At 36.4% G+C, this 19,401-nt stretch overlaps 1 protein-coding gene across 1 annotated transcript in view; it reads left to right on the forward strand.

Moving 5' to 3' along the window:
- Nucleotides 1-19,401, forward strand: part of bean1 (brain expressed, associated with NEDD4, 1) — a 65,163-nt gene that overhangs the window by 27,319 nt on the left and 18,443 nt on the right. Inside the window, exons 4-5 of the mRNA XM_048184657.1 lie at nt 2,080-2,280; nt 4,294-4,435. Coding sequence (XP_048040614.1) covers nt 2,080-2,280; nt 4,294-4,435 — 343 coding nt within the window. The remainder of the gene's footprint in view (nt 1-2,079; nt 2,281-4,293; nt 4,436-19,401) is intronic.

A 19,401-nucleotide genomic window follows, 5' to 3' on the forward strand; every position in this document is an offset into this window, starting at 1 on the left:
AAAGTTGGTGTGGTTGGTAACATTTTTTTAATGCTTTTGATCAAAGTTTATTATGCTCACCATTCACCAAGGCTGCATTTATTTGATGAACAATGCAGTAAAAATAATATTGTGAATATTTACGATTTCAGATAACTGTGTTATATTTTAATTTGTACAACAGCTTGTTCTGGTTCTCAAATCTGATTGGCTGAGAGGTCTTTCCAGCCATGTGATATTCTACCAGTATTACCACGGGAATCGTTTCACCATTTAAATCACTCCGTTTTCAACATTCTCACAGAGAGTGTCATGACGGACAAGCAAGTCCACCATATTTTCACAGATACTACTGTTGTGTCACAGAATGAAGTTTCAAGAGGTTTGTTTTAGGCAAGAATGTAGTTATTTAGACCTCTTATATGTGACTTAAACATAGCTCCTACGTGAAAATTTGTTTAGACGTTTTCGGAGATGTGAGCTCCAGGCCGTCAGCGGGCATTCAGTGCTCATGTACCCACCAAGAACAGCTTTATCTCAGCCAGTCCTTAACTTAATTTAAATTTTATTAAAAATTGTAAACCAACAGTTGGGTTTGTCCATATTTGACCCAAACATGGGTTGAAACAACCCAGCATTTTTAGAGTTTGGTTAAACATGAGATATAATTTGTTTTGGGTATATCAAACGGGCAATCTTTGGTCTTATCAATCTATTACTTGTTCCAGAGCATATTGATTTTGGCTTAAGGGCTATATTAAGTTTCATAACTTAAGAGTTTGTTTTGTGTTGTCGACATGTTAAGAAACTGCTGTTTTTCAGCGCTTGCACTGAAAGGACTTGAGGACATGTACTGGAAGTGCTGAGGAAGCCTCCGGATCTGAAATTAAGATATGGTAATAGGCATTTAGTTTTTTCCGACACTCACTGTAAGCGGTAGACCAATCACAACAGACTGGGCTGTCTAAACAAATGAGAGCAGAGTAGGCTCGCGGAAGGTGGTTTAGAGAGACTGAATCTTCAAACTAACCGTTTTCAGACTTTTTGAGAAATTAGATGCTGTGCAAATTATATTATGTGAAAAATAAAGTGTTTTTTGACTTTGCATGAATGTAAACCTATTGCAAAACAAAATTAGGAACCTTTAAAACAATATAATAATGGCACTTTAATTACAGAAATATAATAAACATATTACATGCTTTTACGCAGGGATTTCACATTAAGCATTTGACATGGTTGAGTGGCACGGATTTTTGATTAGCATGTGGGATATATATATATATATATATATATATATATATATATATATATATATATATATATATATTATTTATTTATTTATTTTATTTTTTTACACTAAACACTTAAAGATGTTTCCTTTGTCTTCAGAATAAATATGGTTACCATTCTCATTCTCGAGCACTGCTGGCCCCACAGATACATTGATTCGATTTCTGTCAGGAAGGGCTGGAGGCCTCAAGCCCACAGAGTGTTAATATCATCATCTTTCCCAATAGGCTTTATTGAATCTGTCTGTATCTCTGTAGCCTATAAGTGTATGTGTGAGTGTGTATATGTGGCTTATTTTGGTTTCTCTCTGGTTTGAATGGAACGGGTGAAGGAAGTCAGAGGGGAGGTAATGGCTGGAGTTGGGCTTCTTGTGAGCTGAAATGAAAGTCTTCCATCCACATATTTAAAAATTCAAACGGGTCAGGATTAAAAATTAAATGCTGCAGACTTGAGAATCTAATCCACTGAGGGATGAAAGTCTGGGGAGCGTTCCTGATCTGTGGTACACAGAGAGGTAGGTGTGTGAGTGTGTTTGTGTGTCTCAGAGAAGGGTTATTATATGGAAACTGACATAATACCACACCATTAAAATCTGTGTGGGAAAGAAGAATATGTCTCTTCTGTGCTTTATGTAACACTTGCTACTGTAAATTATTGAAACTGCTTTAAAAACTGACCATCCGGCTCATCTTTCTCTCTTGTTTCCCTTATTTCTTTCTTTCTTTTTCTCATGTCATCTTCCCATCTTCCTCATTCTCTCAAACCTCCACACATCCCATCTCTGGTTCTACCATGTCCTCCATCCAGTGAGCTCAAACCAGAGCAGTCATGCTCATGAGTACCCAGACTGCCAAGAAGGGGGTAATGAAGCCAGCCTGCTGGTGTCCCCTTTGGTGGTGGCTGGCATCGTCATCGGCCTGGTGCTCTTCCTCTCCTGCGTCACCATCATTGTGGGCAGTCTGCGCAAAGACAGCCGACTGCGCAACCCCCACCTGCGTGCCAGCTACGGTCAGTGGCATAACTTCATGGGGTCCATAACATATCAAAAACACATAAGGTTTTGTGTGTAGTTTTTGTGTATAGTACTGTGTTGTGGCATAAGTAGCTATGTGACATGCATGACAAGTTTGTTTGTCATACTAATTTGTTAAAGTTATTGTGAAAAATCAGCATCCCTTCAATGCATTTTGCTCTTTTTTTATATGGGTGGAGTTCAGGGAATGATGCCAGTGGAAAGCATGTCCTTGTATAGCTCTACTGAGTCTATCATTTAGCCTTGTCCAGTATCCAGTATTATTTGGCATTGACTGTATTATAAACTGCGGCATTTTGAAGGTTTAGGTTTACTTTGGATTTTTTCTGTCCTTGCAGAGGTATCACTAGTGAGTTTTATCATGAACCATGGGCATGTTCTAATGTATGATCATTTTGTTTTGTTTTTTTGGTTTTTTTTTTTAACCGAAATCTAACAAACTTATGTTATTTTTTTTGGTGCTATATCTTTATTAAAAAAAACCTTCACTTGGTTTGATTTCTTTTTTATCTGATGTAGTGACATTTAAATATTTTAATAAGATCATGATCAAGATATCATGAAAATATTCTTAATTGAGTTCATTTTACTATGAAAACTGTAACTTTTTTTAAATCTCTGATCACTTTAGTCTGATCTTTACAGTTTATGTGGCACATTACTGCAGATTATTTTGTGATCATGTCACAATGTAATGCAGATGCTGTTATTGACACTTAGGGCGCCTAATATATATTGGGCGTACCGCAAACCCATTCATTCTCATTGCTGTTCAACCATTACAAAAACTGGTTGTGTCTTTCCCTAATGCTATTATCAATAAAATTTAGCTGTATGTTTCATGCAGATTTTTTTAGTTGAAATCTCTTAGATTGGACATCTGTATATTCCTTTACCACAATGTCTTAATGTGTAGTAGACCTTAAGGAAATATAAGGGTATTATGTCACAGCCACAGTTCTATACACATTATATTGGCAATGGAAGTGCGTTAAAGGGATACTTCACCCAAAAATAAAAATTCTGTCATCATTTACTCAACTTCATGTTGTTTCAAACCCATAAGTTCATATTTGGAACACAAATGAAGATATTATTAATTAAATCTGAGAGATTTCTGTCCCTTCATTGAAGGTCTACACAACCAAGATTTTGACTGTTCAAAAAGTTCATAAAGAGATTGCAGTTTAATCCTAGTATTCTAAAGATACAAGATCGCATTATATGATAAACATATTTAATTAAGGAATTAAAAACAGAAGCTTGAACGTGCTTGTGTGATGTGAGAACAAACCTCCTTTGTTCTTGAGCATCAATCATCTACGTTTGTTTGTTTGTTTATTTATATTTATCAGCTCTATTGTTTGTTCATATTTATACTATTTTTTTCTTATTTATGTTTATCATTTCAAACTTTCTCTCTCACTATTAAACTTTCTTACTATTTCTAAGCACCAGTACACCAAATTCCTTGTACATGTAAACCCACTTGGCAATAAAGCTGATTCTGATTCTGATTGAGCTTCCACTATTTGATGTGCTGAATGTATGTGATGATCAATGTATACATGTGAATAAAAGCTTAAATTAAATCTGTTCATCATTTAAAGCAATCATGTTTCTTTAGAAGTCCTGGGTTTAACCACAAAGCAATAAAGTTATGGTAGAATAGTTTTTCAATGAGGTACCAAAATATCTCAGGTTTCATTAAAAATATATTTTCATTTTTATCATATCATTCGTGTTGTAAAGATGAACAAAAGTCTTTTGGGTTTAAAATGACACAAGTAAATGGAAGAAAGAAAATGATGACAGAATTCAAATTTTTGGGTGAACTATCCCTTTAAGAACATGACAATATTGATTTTGGAAATAAATAATGTACAAAACAATGTGCAATATATAAAAGTCTCACTCTCTAGACTTAACATTCTCAAACTTATAATATAAAAAACAGAAATTCATATGTTTTGTTGTTGTTTCTACAGCTCCAGATGGCCTCTCATATGGTGGCTCCATTGGAGAGCTGAGGTCCACTTGCGTTGAGGACTTTCCCCCTGCTTTTGACTTTGACTCCTATGTGGAGACACTGTCTCAAGTCAACGTCATGTACCCAGATTCCCCACCTCAGTGAGTAACATTTTGTCTCTGGATTAAGAATATATATAAATATAATCGGTAATGAGATCACTTTTATCGGCCATGACAGAGAAAGCACGCCGCCTCTTTAGTGGATTCCATTCTGCCGTCCTTTTAACAGTCTTTACAGGCCTTAGCATAGCATGAGCTGATAACTATGCTAAAAGACATTTTTTTGACTAAAAGTCAAAAAAGAAAAAAGAGTTTGCAGTAACCAGATGGGTAGTTGTATTCACTATTCTCAGCTCTCTGTCCGTTTCCTTTCTCTGTTCAGAAGGTTTCACCTTTTGCAGTCCTCTCTCATCCTGTTAGGAAGGTTGGACACCTTCAACTTTCAGCCTTCAGCCTGTTTTCCTAACAAGCAGGGATTGCTGATAAATGCCATGGCTTTGCACTGAAAAAAGATCGGTGTGTTTGATCTAAATGGCAGCTTGTCTAATTGGCATCTTCAAAGAATCTGTCAGTTCCCTTCCTTGCCATTTAGCCTGTCTGCCTTCACACAGCGACCCAGAAAATACTTCTCAGATTGGGGAGCCCATCACAGAGGGATGTCTCAGAGAAAGAATGGTTTTATTGTTTATCAGATATCATTTCCATACAGTGACTTTAGGTTTGGATGCGAAAACCAAATTCTAACATTTTTTGTGTAGCTCCAATGAGCAGTGGCCTTTGCTGTTCTTAGCATTTGCTACTCATAAGAGCTCCACAAAAGCAATTTGATTGTGTAAAGGAACCTCACTAATACATTACAAAAATCAATGCTAAAACATCATCTGAGGCAATACATTTCAAAATTATTATGACCTCAGTGGTATCTATACATCCTAAAATCATTATAACTATAAGCTTTTTCATGTTACTATAAACTATGCATTTGTGGTCTATAAATTCTATTATTTTATTTTAAGAAACTTCAGACTCCAAAACAATTATAACTTTTTTGGGGATAGGATATACTGTACATTCTGATATCTTTGGGACTTCTTAACAGAATTCAAAATCATTATGAACATATTGGGAAAATTCTAAAATTATGAGGTCATAATGATTTTGAAATGTATTGCTAGGTACTGAAGGATTACAATGTATTCCTTAAAGTCCCCCTGTGGTGAAAATCAAGTTTTTAATGTTGTTCATATCTGGTGTTTTTAACATGCTTTAAGACAAACCGTGTGCAAATTCATAATTCAACACTATTGCTGGTTATTTTCTCTTTAAAACTGCAGTTAACCAAACACAGCCTCAAACCCACGGTTTGAATTTGCTGGTGTTTCTAACGTCACAAACTACTTTGTAACCAATCACGTCAACATGCCAGCATACTTTAGCATATCATTAACTGACCGCAGCGCGCAAGGGAGTCTCAAAAGAACATTAGAATTATATGAAAAATTGAGTAGATTTAGCAATATGGTTGGTGTATGATGCATATTACCATGTTATGTTGAACTATATGTAATATATAACATATTTAACTGTATGAACTATATTTCTCCACTGACGTTCTGAGTTGTTCAAAGTGTTTCTAAAAGGATACTGATTGTTAAAAGGCAGCTAGCTGTCTGACTTGTGAATGTGAACATGGTTTGTGTAACATTAGCAACACATTATTATATGTTTGATAATGTAGTCAAGCAAAACGCTAATCATATTAATTATCGTTATGTGTCCGACGTTGTAAAAAGCGATACCATTGTGCAGTGTTTACTTCAGTAAGATGAGATCCACCAAGTGGATCTCATCTGAGCTCGTGCGAGTGAGTGGAGGTGGGGCTAATTATCATATTCATAGATCCGTGTATATTAAATGAGGCTTGGGTGTAGAGCTACATTCAAGCTATTTTAAGGCATTAAGAATTTTTTTTTCCACAGGAAATTTTGTTTAAATATTTAATTTTGGTGATCAAAGATGAATTTTTAAGTGATCAAATTATTGACTACAGGGGCACTTTCATGAAGTCAGTGATGTTAGAACTCAAATACCACCTATAAGGTCATTGAGATTGTGGAATGCACAAACCCTCACCTTTAGCCTATTCAACCAAATGCTTGTAATCTTTTAATCTGAGAGTTATGATAGTGGAGAGAGAAAGTAAGAGAAAATTCAGCAACCTAAATATGACTCTCAGAACAGAACAATACATTATAATTTGTTGTAGTTTTAGTACCTGGTGTTTCAGTTTTTTGTTCTTTTTTTAATGTGGGGGCAAAAAAGGCACCTTTATCTTTATGCCACATTAAAAAAAAGAAATACAGGTGTCTGATCCATGCTTATGTCCACTGACCTATAAAATGATTGGAGCAAGATGCTCCCAGATATGAAATGAATGAGAGTGTGTGCTCTTGACTGCACACAGGCAGTGTTTAGTAGATCAGGAAATCAAAAAAAAAAAAAAAAAATGTGCAGTGCTACGCCCACATGCATCTAACATGCCAAAACAAACCTTTCATTTGAGGGTTTTTGTTTGTTTGTTTGTTTGTTTGTTTGTTTGTTTGTTTGTTTTCATGGAAAGTGCAATATGTTTGTCATATTCATTTAGTGAAAAGAATGATTGCTTACTCAGATGTAAGGTGACTGGACTTCAAGTCTATGTTTCAGTTTTTATGGGTCTCATATATAATGTATATATATATATATATATATATATATATATATATATATATATATATATATATATACACACACACACACTCAGTGCTCAGCGTAAATGAGTACACCCCCTTTGAAAAGTAACATTTTAAAAAATATCTCAATGAACACAAACACAATTTCCAAAATGTTGACAAGACTAAGTTTTAAATAACATCTGTTTAACTTATAAGTAAGGTTAATAATATAACTTTTATATTAAAGTTTTACTCAAATTAGGGTGATGCAAAAATGAGTACACCCCACTGAAAGTCTCTGGAGTGTTAAAACCCCTTCCCATTTCATGCTGTCAGCAATGGCACCACATGGAAGAGAAATAGTACTTAATATAGAGTTACACTTAGGGTCAGGGTTTGGTTTAGGGTTAGTTACTTGTAATTATGCATAATTTACTGTTATTACTATAGAAAGTACATGTAGTAACATGTAACTACGGCACAAATAAAATGCTACCAGAAAATAATTTCTTTACACATATTTATGAAGTCTACCTAGGTGAAGACTTAGCTCATGAATATAAAGTTACATGGCTGGACAGTCTAGGAAAATTACCTAGCTAATTATTATTCATGAACTTGATGATGTCACAACCAACCCCTCTTGCCCTCTTCTCCCCATGTAAATAAATAAATACACTGAAAATAATGCACTATAAAACATGTTTGTCAACAGAATCTTAAAACTCAAACTGCTTTTATTAAGCAAATCAAGGAGTGAATTACTCACCCACTGCTTTAAAACATATATCTGTTGAATATGATTAAAGGTAAACACACAATAGCAAGCACATAAACATTTAAATGTAATAAATCTTACTGAAAATGGCCAATTAAACAGTTTATATTCAAAAATCTATGTTTAAGTTGTGTTCTATTTGAATGTAAAGGTACCAATCTCACCTTTATGAGATTGTCCAGGTCCAGAGAGTCATCAAGCACGGCACTGGCATCTTCATCTGACTTTATTTTGGTTAGGTCCAGATTTCTCTGTAGTTGTTGTGCATTGTATAAAAAACAAACAAACAAACAAACAAACAAAAAACGCTGAATATCCATTTACGCTACACTACAGGCAAGACGTTTATACCATAGGCTATTTTTCGCCCAAATGCAGATTCGTCACGCGACAACTTCTTACGCAAATGAGATTGGGGGAGGCATTAGGAAGTTTGATTTGACTTGTTAATTTGTTTACAAAATAACTACATTATATGCATATTTACTTTGAAAATATTATTCCCCCAATGAGCGAACCTTATCAGATGGACTGTGTGTAAATGTTTCTCTACTTTTAAAGGTCCCGTTTTTCGTGTTTTTTTTGAAGCTTTGATTGTGTTTATAGTGTGCAATATAACGTGTTCATGTTTCGCGTGTAAAAAAACACAGTATTTTTCACATAATTTACTTATCTGTATACCGCTGTTTCCACTGTCATAAAAACGGGCTGATGACTTCCTTGTTCTATGAAGTCCCTCCTTCAGAAATACGTAACGAGTTCTGATTGTGCCAGCGGTTCCTGTGTTGTGATTCGACAGCAGTTTAGCGCTCCTTGCCCGGAAAGGTCACGCCTCTTACCATAACGTGGAGATGCACGCGCTCAGTGTTATTGTAAACATGTCTTTAATTTTACCCTATCAATTTGAGCCGGAATCAGACCCGGTGATTGGACTGCGGGATGAAAATAACAGCGTTTCGACGACATGGCGACAAACACACTCTACAAACGCATCTCTTGTGTATTCCTGTGGGCGGAGGTTAGTCAAAAAACTGTTTTAGTGACGTCATTAAAGAAGGAAGTAGAGGGATGTAGTCCAAACTGGCCGTTCGATGTAGGCGACTTCTGTTAAATAAAATATCTCGCTTGGCATTGAACTTTGAGCTTTAAAATTTTACAGATTTTATTTATACTCTAACAACAACATTACACACTAACTAAAGTTTGAAACATGGGATCACGAAGAACGGGACCTTTAAATATAAACCGTGGTGTGCTGCTGTCAAAGATGTTGACTCAAAACCTGACTAAAGTCAAGGTTGACTTGTGACTTCATGCAGAACAATCACTTCTAATTGACCTGACTGTTCAGTCGGTTAATCTTCTCTTAAAGTGACTAGTTAGGTTATTTATCACTCCTGTAGTTATTCTTCTTCAGTGCTGAAGTGCTTCCTCTGTTGCATAACAGATGCCTAAATTGTTAAGCATGTGGCTGTCTGTGCTTGTGTGTGCATATCAGAGAGGAAAGGTTTAGTTAGGGTCATACTTGTGCTCAACTTGCCTGCCCTTCATGGCTTGTTTCACAAAATGCCAATGTTATTTACATCTCTATGACAGTTCCATTAGGCTGGCAGAGCCCTCTGGTGAAGCTCTGTGAAGGGGCTTTTGAACAGGGTGAAATTACCTCTCCACAAGAGCATGAGCTACCTAAAAGAGCAGGGCCTCCTCCTATTAAAAAGCAAATTATGACTGATATAGAATATTAGTGCTGGCCTGGAGGCCTATTAAGAATTACTGAATGGTGTGTAATTCTATTTGCGAGAGATACCCGACCCTCGGTCCAGATACTCAATTTAATTAGAGACAGGCGGTCCATACCGGCACATCTCAGTGAGAGGATGTGGTAAGATGATGGAAGATTACCACTACACACTCTTGACCACATTTTGTTCTACAGCGAAAAGTCTGCAATCCAGTGCAGCAATTTTTATGGAAAGAAACTTAATTTACCACAGTTAGTTCCGGTCCTCCAATCTGATTGGCTGAGCTGTGTTTCAAGATATTTTGTCTGTGTTTAACACAGCCTGACAGTATATCTGGAATGTGTAGTGATGATTTTTCACTAGCCACGTTTCCATTACAGATTTGCGCAAAACGTTTGCGATATTTTCTAAATGTCAATAAAAAACTATTGCGTCATGACGGCGATTCCATTAACCGATGTTATGCGACTAAAACTCTCGCGATGAGTCATTTTCCTCTCGCGATAAGATTTCCAAAAGATACTTCTATCTGAGAGCTTTATTTTGAGTGAATATTTGCCACGGCTTCCGGAAGCCCTTCTCCCTCATATATGCTTCCGTGGGTGCTTTTCAATACTCCAGTGGATGCTTCCTCATTTTTTCGCTCCTCCAGCCTGTGACCTTGAAAAGGATCAAGGAAAATCTCGAAGGCCATATAAATTTCTATAAGTGCCATTTCAATTCTATAAATGCACCGCAAGGAAGTGAGGAACGAAGAAGCTTCCTGGGGAGCTATGAGGGAGGATGCAGGTGCATAGACATCTAATACTGTTAGTTTCTATTATTTTAATTATTAATTGTTAATAGATTAATACTATTAGTATTAGATGTCAAACTTTAATAATAAGGATCCCCAGATCCCTCAAGACTCGAGCGCAGCTGAACCGACGCTCGAGGGATAAAGAATATTCCAATATACAAATAAGATTTCCTCAGATTACCCCGTCCTCATTTCTTTTCTTGCATCCTCCTGTTGCAACTATGGGGGTGAAGCTGAGGTGCAAGGAAAGAGATTCATAAATAAGAAAAGAAAAACACCACTGTTTCATCTTCTGTACAAACATACCGTGCTATCTTTAAAGAATGATGATGTGACTGTACGTCAGGTGACCTGTAAATGCGAAAAAACTGTTTCCATTGCAGTTTTGCAAAATATTCCTTTTTCGAATTGCCTGAAAAACCACCTCATGTGAGCGTAAAAAAGTTTTTGCGAAATTCAAGTTTCCATTGAGCGTAATTTCAATTTGCAATTACAATTTGCGCAAATTGAAGGGTAATGGAAACGCAGCTACTGACTCTTTCTGCAGGTTACATTGATGGGCCAGTAGGTGGCAATGTGTGACTTTATGAAAGAATCACTGAATCATTTATTCAGCCAATCCGTTCAACAACACTGAGGGTGCTTCTCAAATGGAAGGCTGCGTCCTAGTAAGGCTGCATATCTCGGCTGCCATGTCATCAAGTGCCTTTGAAGGCCGTCTCAATTTGAAGGATCCTTGGAAGGCAGCCTTTGTTTTGCATCCTTCATTCAACTTATTCTGAATGATCCTTCAACCCTTCATGTCCTTCAATCACCCACAAGCACTGAGCTTATCTGAGTTCATTATGAAATTAAGACAAAAATAATGTTTTCAGAGATTAAACCATACATATTTTCTTTTGTTTTGGTGTAAATTAATCACTAAAATTAAACACTAAACTGCAAATAATGTAAGCCACTGGGAGACCACAGACATTTGTCATTCACTGTATTGCATTGATAAAAAGCCAGTTATATTTAAGATATAAGATTTTTAATATAAAGTATTTTTTCCAAAATTATGTTTTAATAGTATTTTCATGCTGTGACCGATTTTCATGTGTGACGTAGCCATGCACACTTACTAGACCATCTCATTCTAGTGTTCAATGCTGAGTCTAACCTAGCCTCAGAAGGACTAGTATAGGAAGGACACACAGCCTCACTGGGATGCAGCCTTCTGTTTAAGAAGCACCCTGAATCATTCAGGAACAAAACAAGTCATCTTTTATGAGTGAGTCATTGAATCATTCATTCAACCCATTAGTTCAGTTCAGTTCAGTTCAGTTCATCTTTATTGATTTCCCGAAGGCAATTTGGTTGCAGCACACAAGCATTTCACATAAACAACAAAAACGCAATACAAACATTAAATGTTCATTTCCTTCCCAAAAAAAAAAAAAAAAATTCCTCACCTTAAATTTAAAAACTTTACCACTGAGGGGGATAAATGAATGTCTAAACCAATTTGTTTGACTAATCGGAGTTCTATACCGAATGCCAGAAGGGAGAAGGTTAATCTCATGGTACATTGGATGGGAATCATCTAGTAAAATACTTTGGGCTTTACCCAGAACCTGTCCATGATATAACTGGGCCATAGACATCTGCTTACTCCCAGTTATTTTACTACACTGATTTACAATCCTTTCAAGACAATTCTTGTTTTTCACATTTAGAGAATTAAACCAGCACAACAATGAAAAGGATAACAGTGACTCAATATAGGATCTATAGAATATGCACATCAATGTTTTGTCCACCTGAAATGACCTTAATTTCCGCAAACAATACAATCTTTGCTGCCCCCTCTTACAAATAGCCTCAGTATTGGGAGAAAAAGGACAATTTATTATCCAAAACAGTCCCCAAATACTTGTACTGCTCAACACTCTCGATGCCTACTCCATTAATGCTTAATTGCATACCATGAAAAGATTTCCTTCTAGAGTTAAAATCAATAGTCATCTCCTTAGTTTTAGAAGCATTTAGTTTTAAGAAAGTATTTTGACACCACATAATAAAATCATCAACCACAGGACCATGCGTAGGGTCCTCCTCACTCATTAAGCTAACAATTACGGAATCATCAGCAAATTTTATGATGTCTATTTCTATAACTGCTTTTACAGACATTTGTATACAGGATAAATAATAAAGGAGAAAGGACACATCCTTGAGGTGACCCAGTGGATGACACCAGCCATTTGGAAAAACAGTCATTTACTTTAACTCTATGAGTTCTCTGCACGAGGAAATCTAAAACCCATCCTACAAGACTAAAATCCAACCCAAATTCATTTAAGAGCTTCTCAACTAAAATATGTGGCTGAATGGTATTAAAGGCGGATGAAAAATCAATAAAAAGTAATTTAACAAAAGTTTTTGGCTTATCCAAATGCTGGAGTACTAAATGTAAGAGAGTCGCGACTGCATCCTCTACCCCTCGTTTAGACCTATAAGCAAATTGAAGGTAGTCTAGAGAACTCTGTGTCCTTTCCATAATTACTTTTTTAACTAAACCTTCAAAACATTTCATAACTAGTGAAGTAAGCGCCACAGGTCTAAAATCATCCAGTACCTTTACATATTGCTTTTTTGGTACTGGAATCACTGTAGACTGCTTCCACAGTGCAGGCACTTTTTGTTGTTGGAGAGACAGAGCAAAAATTTCATAAAATATTGGACCTAACTGCTCGGCACATTCCTTCAATAACCTACCCCCTATATTGTCAGGCCCAGGTGCCTTCCTGACTTTACACTGTTTAAAATTTTTTATCACATCACTCTCATTAAAAAAGATACAATCATCCTCCCCATTTACTTTACAATCATTTTTCAACCTATCAATTTCCTCTTTAAAATCATGAACATCAAATCTTAGATAGAAATTATTAAAATCCTGCGACAAAACTTCATCTGAACTGAATCCGTTTAAAATAATACTCTTTTTACTTTTCCTACTATCCTGACCTGTTATCAAATGCATCCCCTCCCAAGCAGAACCTAGATTTCCCGTTCTCAATTTAACCTCAAGATCTTCCTTATAAACTGATTTAGCCCTCTTGATTTCACTCTTGATTTCTTTTTTTATCCTAAAATACTCAACTCTGTCTCCCTCTTTAAAGGCCCTATTTCTTTTTGACAGAAGAATCTTGAGTGATTTTGTGACCCATGGTTTGCTATTAGGAAATTTCTTAAAAGATTTCACAGGTATTAACATATCCTCGCAAAACGTCACATTTTACTTCTGTTAATTCATCAATGTCCAAACCAGAGTCCATAAAAACTGTCTGATCTGTACATTCCATACACCCTTTTAAACGTAGCGTCGCATCTTCAGACCAGTTTTATATGTCGGAACAAGTAATACTGTATTGTGATCAGAAGTTCCTATAGGTGGCTTTCCAACTGATTTGTAAGCTCCTTTGATCGATCCATAACACAAGTCCAAAATTGTATCCTTACGTCTAGGGCAAGTTACGTACTGGTTGAAGTGACCCAATGATTTGTCCAATGTACAATTATTAAAATCTCCCAGGATCAAACTGGGTGCATCAGGAGATACAGATTGCAGTTCATGCACCACACGTTCAACAACATTAATTCAGGATCGGAAAAAGTCCTCATTTGGATTTTAGTTGACAAAGTAACCATCAATATTGTGTCTAAAATGTAATCTAGATAATATTACATTTTTGTTTAACTGTTATACAATTCATCATACTCATAGTCATAATCATGCTGTTGGTCTGAATAGCAGCATGGATGAGATTACCTGTTGTCAAATTAAAGCCGCACTGATATTCGGAACAACAGCACTCTTGCTTGAATGATATTGCTTTACTTAAAAAAATTATTTTTATTTATTTTTTTATTTTTTATTTCTTTATTTATTGCTTTTTTCATTGTGAGACGGTTCTGTAGTGTTCTGTATGGTGTCTGTGAATTTAGAGTGTTTGAGAGAGGAGGTCTTACAGATGCTAAGGCACTGAAGCTGAACGGAGCTCTCCATCACTGCCTGCCTCTCTGCTAGCCTTCATTCATCTGTGCCAGAAATGAGTGGGAGCAGAATCACTCTTCAGATCAGAGGAGATGAGCCTCCAGTCACATCATAATGTGCATTTATCACCACTGGCACATTGCAGCCTGCCCTTTCAGCCACTATTACAAACTCATGCCTCTCTGTCTTCACAGTTAAAGCAACATGAGTTAAAGCTACAAAAAAATATGTGCTTAGAGGAAGCGAAATGTTTATTTTTGTGTGTGAATGTGGACTGGCATAGGACCATTATGCTGGGCTACCCAGGCATTTCCGCATGCCACGTTTGGGAACACGCCAGTTTATTCTACATGCACATATGTGGACTCTAACATGCAGTCCACCGCTATGCTGTTCTTTGATGTCTTCAGGACTTTGGAAAGAGGAGCTATTAGCACAGTAGGTGTAAGTGCAAGACCATTGCAACAGAATGGCAGTATGTTTGTGTGGCTGTCCTTGTGTCTCTGTGGGGCTGGCAGGGAGGGGCTGTGGCATGTGACTCACGCCAGGGCTGCCATGGCCACAGATGGCACCTGGGAACTTAGTGCTCAGGGCATGTATATGAGCTGCTCACCTGTGGAGCCCGTGAAGTGCCACTTCCGCAGAGCAGGAAAAAAAAAAAAAGATCCCAGAAACACACACACATACTCTGCAGTGTTCATGATTCTATACACACAATTCATGAACTATCCATTGCTCAAAAATATCCACCAGAAATGTGTATATATATATTTTTGCATATTTTTGGGCAATGGATAGTTCATAAAGTGTGTGTTTAGAATAATACGACATAAATAAGTACCAAACATATATTAAATCAATTTTAATATCACTACAATGTTTAATTATATATAAAAACATTTTATTTATATTAAAAAACACATTTTTATTATATGTAGAATTCAGATACCCTTGTTATTAGCGGCACTGGTGGCCTTTAAGCCCGGAACACACCAAACCGATGCTCGACACCCGACGACCAAGTAGAAATGCCTTTCCGTATAAGCAGGTGGCAGTAGCTGAACAGCCAATCAGAATGATCAAATGGCCCGACTGACGAGCTTCGACGCCAGTTCAACATGTTGAATCCGGCCAAAAAAAAGCAGACGAGGACCAACTTCAGCTGGCGGTGCGGAACATACTGAGAAAACCTGTCGGCTTGGTGTGTTCCGGGCTTTACGTGAACTGCAGCGAGCAACTTACTGCTCATGCTTACACTCGTGTACACATAACGTTCAAGAGACCAGTGGTGTAAAGAATTTGAGTAAATGTAATTAGTTACTGTGACGTTACTTAAGTATCTTTTCGGCTACTTTGTAGTTTTACTGAGTATCAAAGATATTAGCAACTTTTACTCTCTGCTTGACTACATTTTGAATAAGTAAATGTACTTTTTACTCCAATACATTTGGGATGAGTAATGCAATTACAAATTACATTTTGCATGGCACCTAACTTTTTCTGCAGCTGTTTGTTTCTGCTATAAGGAAGCGATACTGCCATCTAAGGTCTTTGAAGGTACTATATCTTGTGCATTTTACCTTTACTCAGCCAAACTTGTCAAAAAAGGCTACTTTACATGAATCGTGAGTGCATTAGCAGGTAGTTGCTGAATCGCAGGTGTTTTGATCTTTGAGATGAGATCATGACTGCAGCTGCTGATGAGCCTAAAACCAGCCCATCAAGTGCGAGTAGACTTTGACTTTTAATTTTACTTAACATTGTTTTATTTATCCGCTATATTGACAAGACATTGTGTAAGGATATTGATTTACTTATGGCTTTTTTGTGGACTTGAGCTTAACTGAGAGTTTGTAGACGTTTAAGAGGCTTTTCTGTCGACTTTGATTTAGTGCAATTTTGAGGTGTTCAGTTTTATCTTGATTTTAGAAAATAAATGTGATTGCTCTTCTCACAAATCTACTGTCTGTAATTCTCACTGGCATGTCTCTTAGGTGTTGAGGACTAGTGCATGTTTGAGCCTACATTATATGACTAAAATACTTAAAGGTGCTAAAGAGGATGTTTTGTTTTATACATTTTTGCAATATTACTTGAAACTGTCTTTACTAACTGATAAAAGACTATTTATTAGGTGCATTGAAAGTAATAATATTAATATACATAATCTGTGTACGAGGTAGGGCCTTAAAAACCCTCTGGCTTGTCAATCACTGCCGTGACGTTCCTTGTGAGAGACGAGCGCGGATTGGCCCTCTGGCTTGTCAATCACTGCCGTGACGTTCCTTGTGAGAGACGAGCGTGGCTGCGCGCTCCAGTAACTTTCCACACTCCACAGGCGCTGCATGCAATGTTTTTGTCAGGAGACAGGAATAACAACTGCAGATTATGAGTTACCTGCGGTGAGTCTGACATAATGAATCCACTAACACGACACAGCGAATGCCGGTGGTAAACACTCGTGTTCCAATACTCGTGCATGAGTTTTGGGAGGCGTTCCTTTGAAATGAGCTGTGAAGGAGGGGAGCTGTTCTTACGCATGCGCTCATTTAAAAAACTCAGTAACAGTCTTTGGATTCTCAGTCGACGAAAAAATCCTCTCTATCACCTTTAAGTACTGTTAAATAGATACTCTAAGACTCTAAGTCGTATTGGTGACTTGCAATGGAGTAATATTCACTGCAAGGTGTATCTGTACTTTTACTCAAGTATGGTTTTCAGGTACTCTTAACACCTCTGCGAGAGACTGAATGTGATTCAGTGCCCCAATATGCTCGTGGCAATGTTCTTTTTTTTTTTTTTTTTTTTTTTTTTTTTTGCTTAGAAGTAAAAAGAAGTTACAAGTTATGTTGTATTTTAATATTTTATATTGTTTTTATATACAAATGTATGGAAGTGGATTAGGGCCAAGCAATAATAAAAAAAATAAAAAAAACATCTCGAGATTAAAGTTGTTAAATTTCGAGAAAAAAGCCAAGATAAAATGTTGAGAATAAAGTCACTAAATTACGAGAAAAAAGACGTTAAATTACGAGAACAAATTCGTTAAATTATGAGAAAAATGTCATTAAATTTCGAGAAAAAAAAGTCGAGATAAAATGTTGAGAATAAAGTCATTAAATTACGAGAAAAAAGCTGTTAAATTATGAGAACAAATTCGTAATTGTAACTTTTTACGACTTTTTTTCTCAAAATTTAACGAGTTTATTCTCAACATTTATCTCGACTTTTTCTTGAAATTTAACGAGTTTTTTCTCGTAATTTAACGAGTTTATTCTCAACATTTTATTTCGACTTTTTTCTCGAAATTTAACGAGTTTTTTCTCGAAATTGTAACAACTTTAATCTCGAGATGGTTTTATTTTTTTATTATTGCTTGGCCTTAATCCTCTTCCGTACAAATGTACATTTGTATTTATATTTATATTCAAATCTATTTTAAACATTAAGTGTGGAATGATTGTATACTTCTGATACAGACCTCTGCAGGTGTTTTCCATCATGTTCTCTGGGGAAGTGTCTGCATTAGACCAAGGTGGAAAAACAACTGATGCTCGTATGTGTTCCTGAGAAGAACAATAGTGTGTTTAAAAAAAAAAAAAGACATTAAGGAAAGCACAGGCTGTTTATTATTTTAGGATATGGATAGATGAGATGAGAGACACAGTCATGGCTGGGCTGTGACATTTGCATAACCTGATTAATGAATTATTGTCAGTTGAGGTAGCACTTCAGTATGTGTGTGCGGAGGAGTCCCTGAGGAGACAGGTTCCTTAACAGAGGAAGTAGTGCAAAACATTTCTCACCCTGTTGGCCTTTTCTGAAGAGAGCGAACAGCTTTATGTAACACAGATGGATATAGATAGCCTAGAACGACCTCTGCGCTATACCTTCTTATCATTCAGAAAACACCAAATTAGTTTTCATACCATTTCCTGTGATTAATCGCAGTGCAGGCTTCGACATTTGGAATGTGCTTTTATCTTGATAGCACCTCACACACACACACCTGCACATGAAGGATTCTCAATCAGAGTTATTATTTATGTATGAGGAGTAGGGAACACACCGCTGAGGGTAACCAGGGTAACAACAGATGTCTTATTCATATTGATTATAGGTTACACAGCAGGTGTTGTGAACCTTTAAATGAGCACAACTGTATGAGGCTAGAGGTCTACATGGAAATTAAAGTTGAAGCCTGAATCCGGTCCATAAATGAACCTTGTGACCTGACTCGACATGACCTGTCCAAATCGATCAGTCTTTCTACACCCTATCTGTTTTTCTAAATGCTTGTTTCTAAATGCTTGTTTTTGATCTTATTCAATGCATAAGTTCATAACTTAAGTGCATAAGTTTCAACTTTTGTACCTAGTAATTTTTAATTAAAATATCACAGCTCAATCTTCCGTAGAGGGTCCATCCAGTCAACAGCTGATGCATCGAACCATGTCCCTGCCCTACCTGCCCTGACTATTTTTCAATAATCTTTTTATTGATGTACATGTCACAATACGGAAGAAAACACCCGTCGCTATTTCTGTTACATTGCAACTTTGAGAGCAAACACAGGTGCATGGATCCTTGCAGATGTAGTTTTACAGTGCTGTAATTTGACTCAAAGATGAAAGAGAAGACAAAAACAAAGTAAAACTAAAATGTTTTTTTATTTAATGCTTATAATAATTCATTAAATAATAAAAAAAAACTATATTTAATAAAAAATAAATTATTAACTAATTACAAACCTCAATCTGAGCTAAGTAACAAACATACCCTATTTGGCATAAGGAAATAAACAACAAAAAATTATAAAACCTGATTAACAGATTATCCAATGCTGACTCTGCTTGGTGCTGGAATTGCATGATAAACGTGTAACAATCATGCTCTGTTTAGTTTTGTTTTCCCTGTTTTCTGTTTGCCTGAGTCTTATTTCTTGTTTGTTGCCATGGTCCCTACAGTAATTTAGTTACACACCTGTTCT

Source organism: Megalobrama amblycephala, linkage group LG3 (genome assembly GCF_018812025.1).
Source record: "Megalobrama amblycephala isolate DHTTF-2021 linkage group LG3, ASM1881202v1, whole genome shotgun sequence".
NCBI classification, from domain to species: domain Eukaryota; kingdom Metazoa; phylum Chordata; class Actinopteri; order Cypriniformes; family Xenocyprididae; genus Megalobrama; species Megalobrama amblycephala.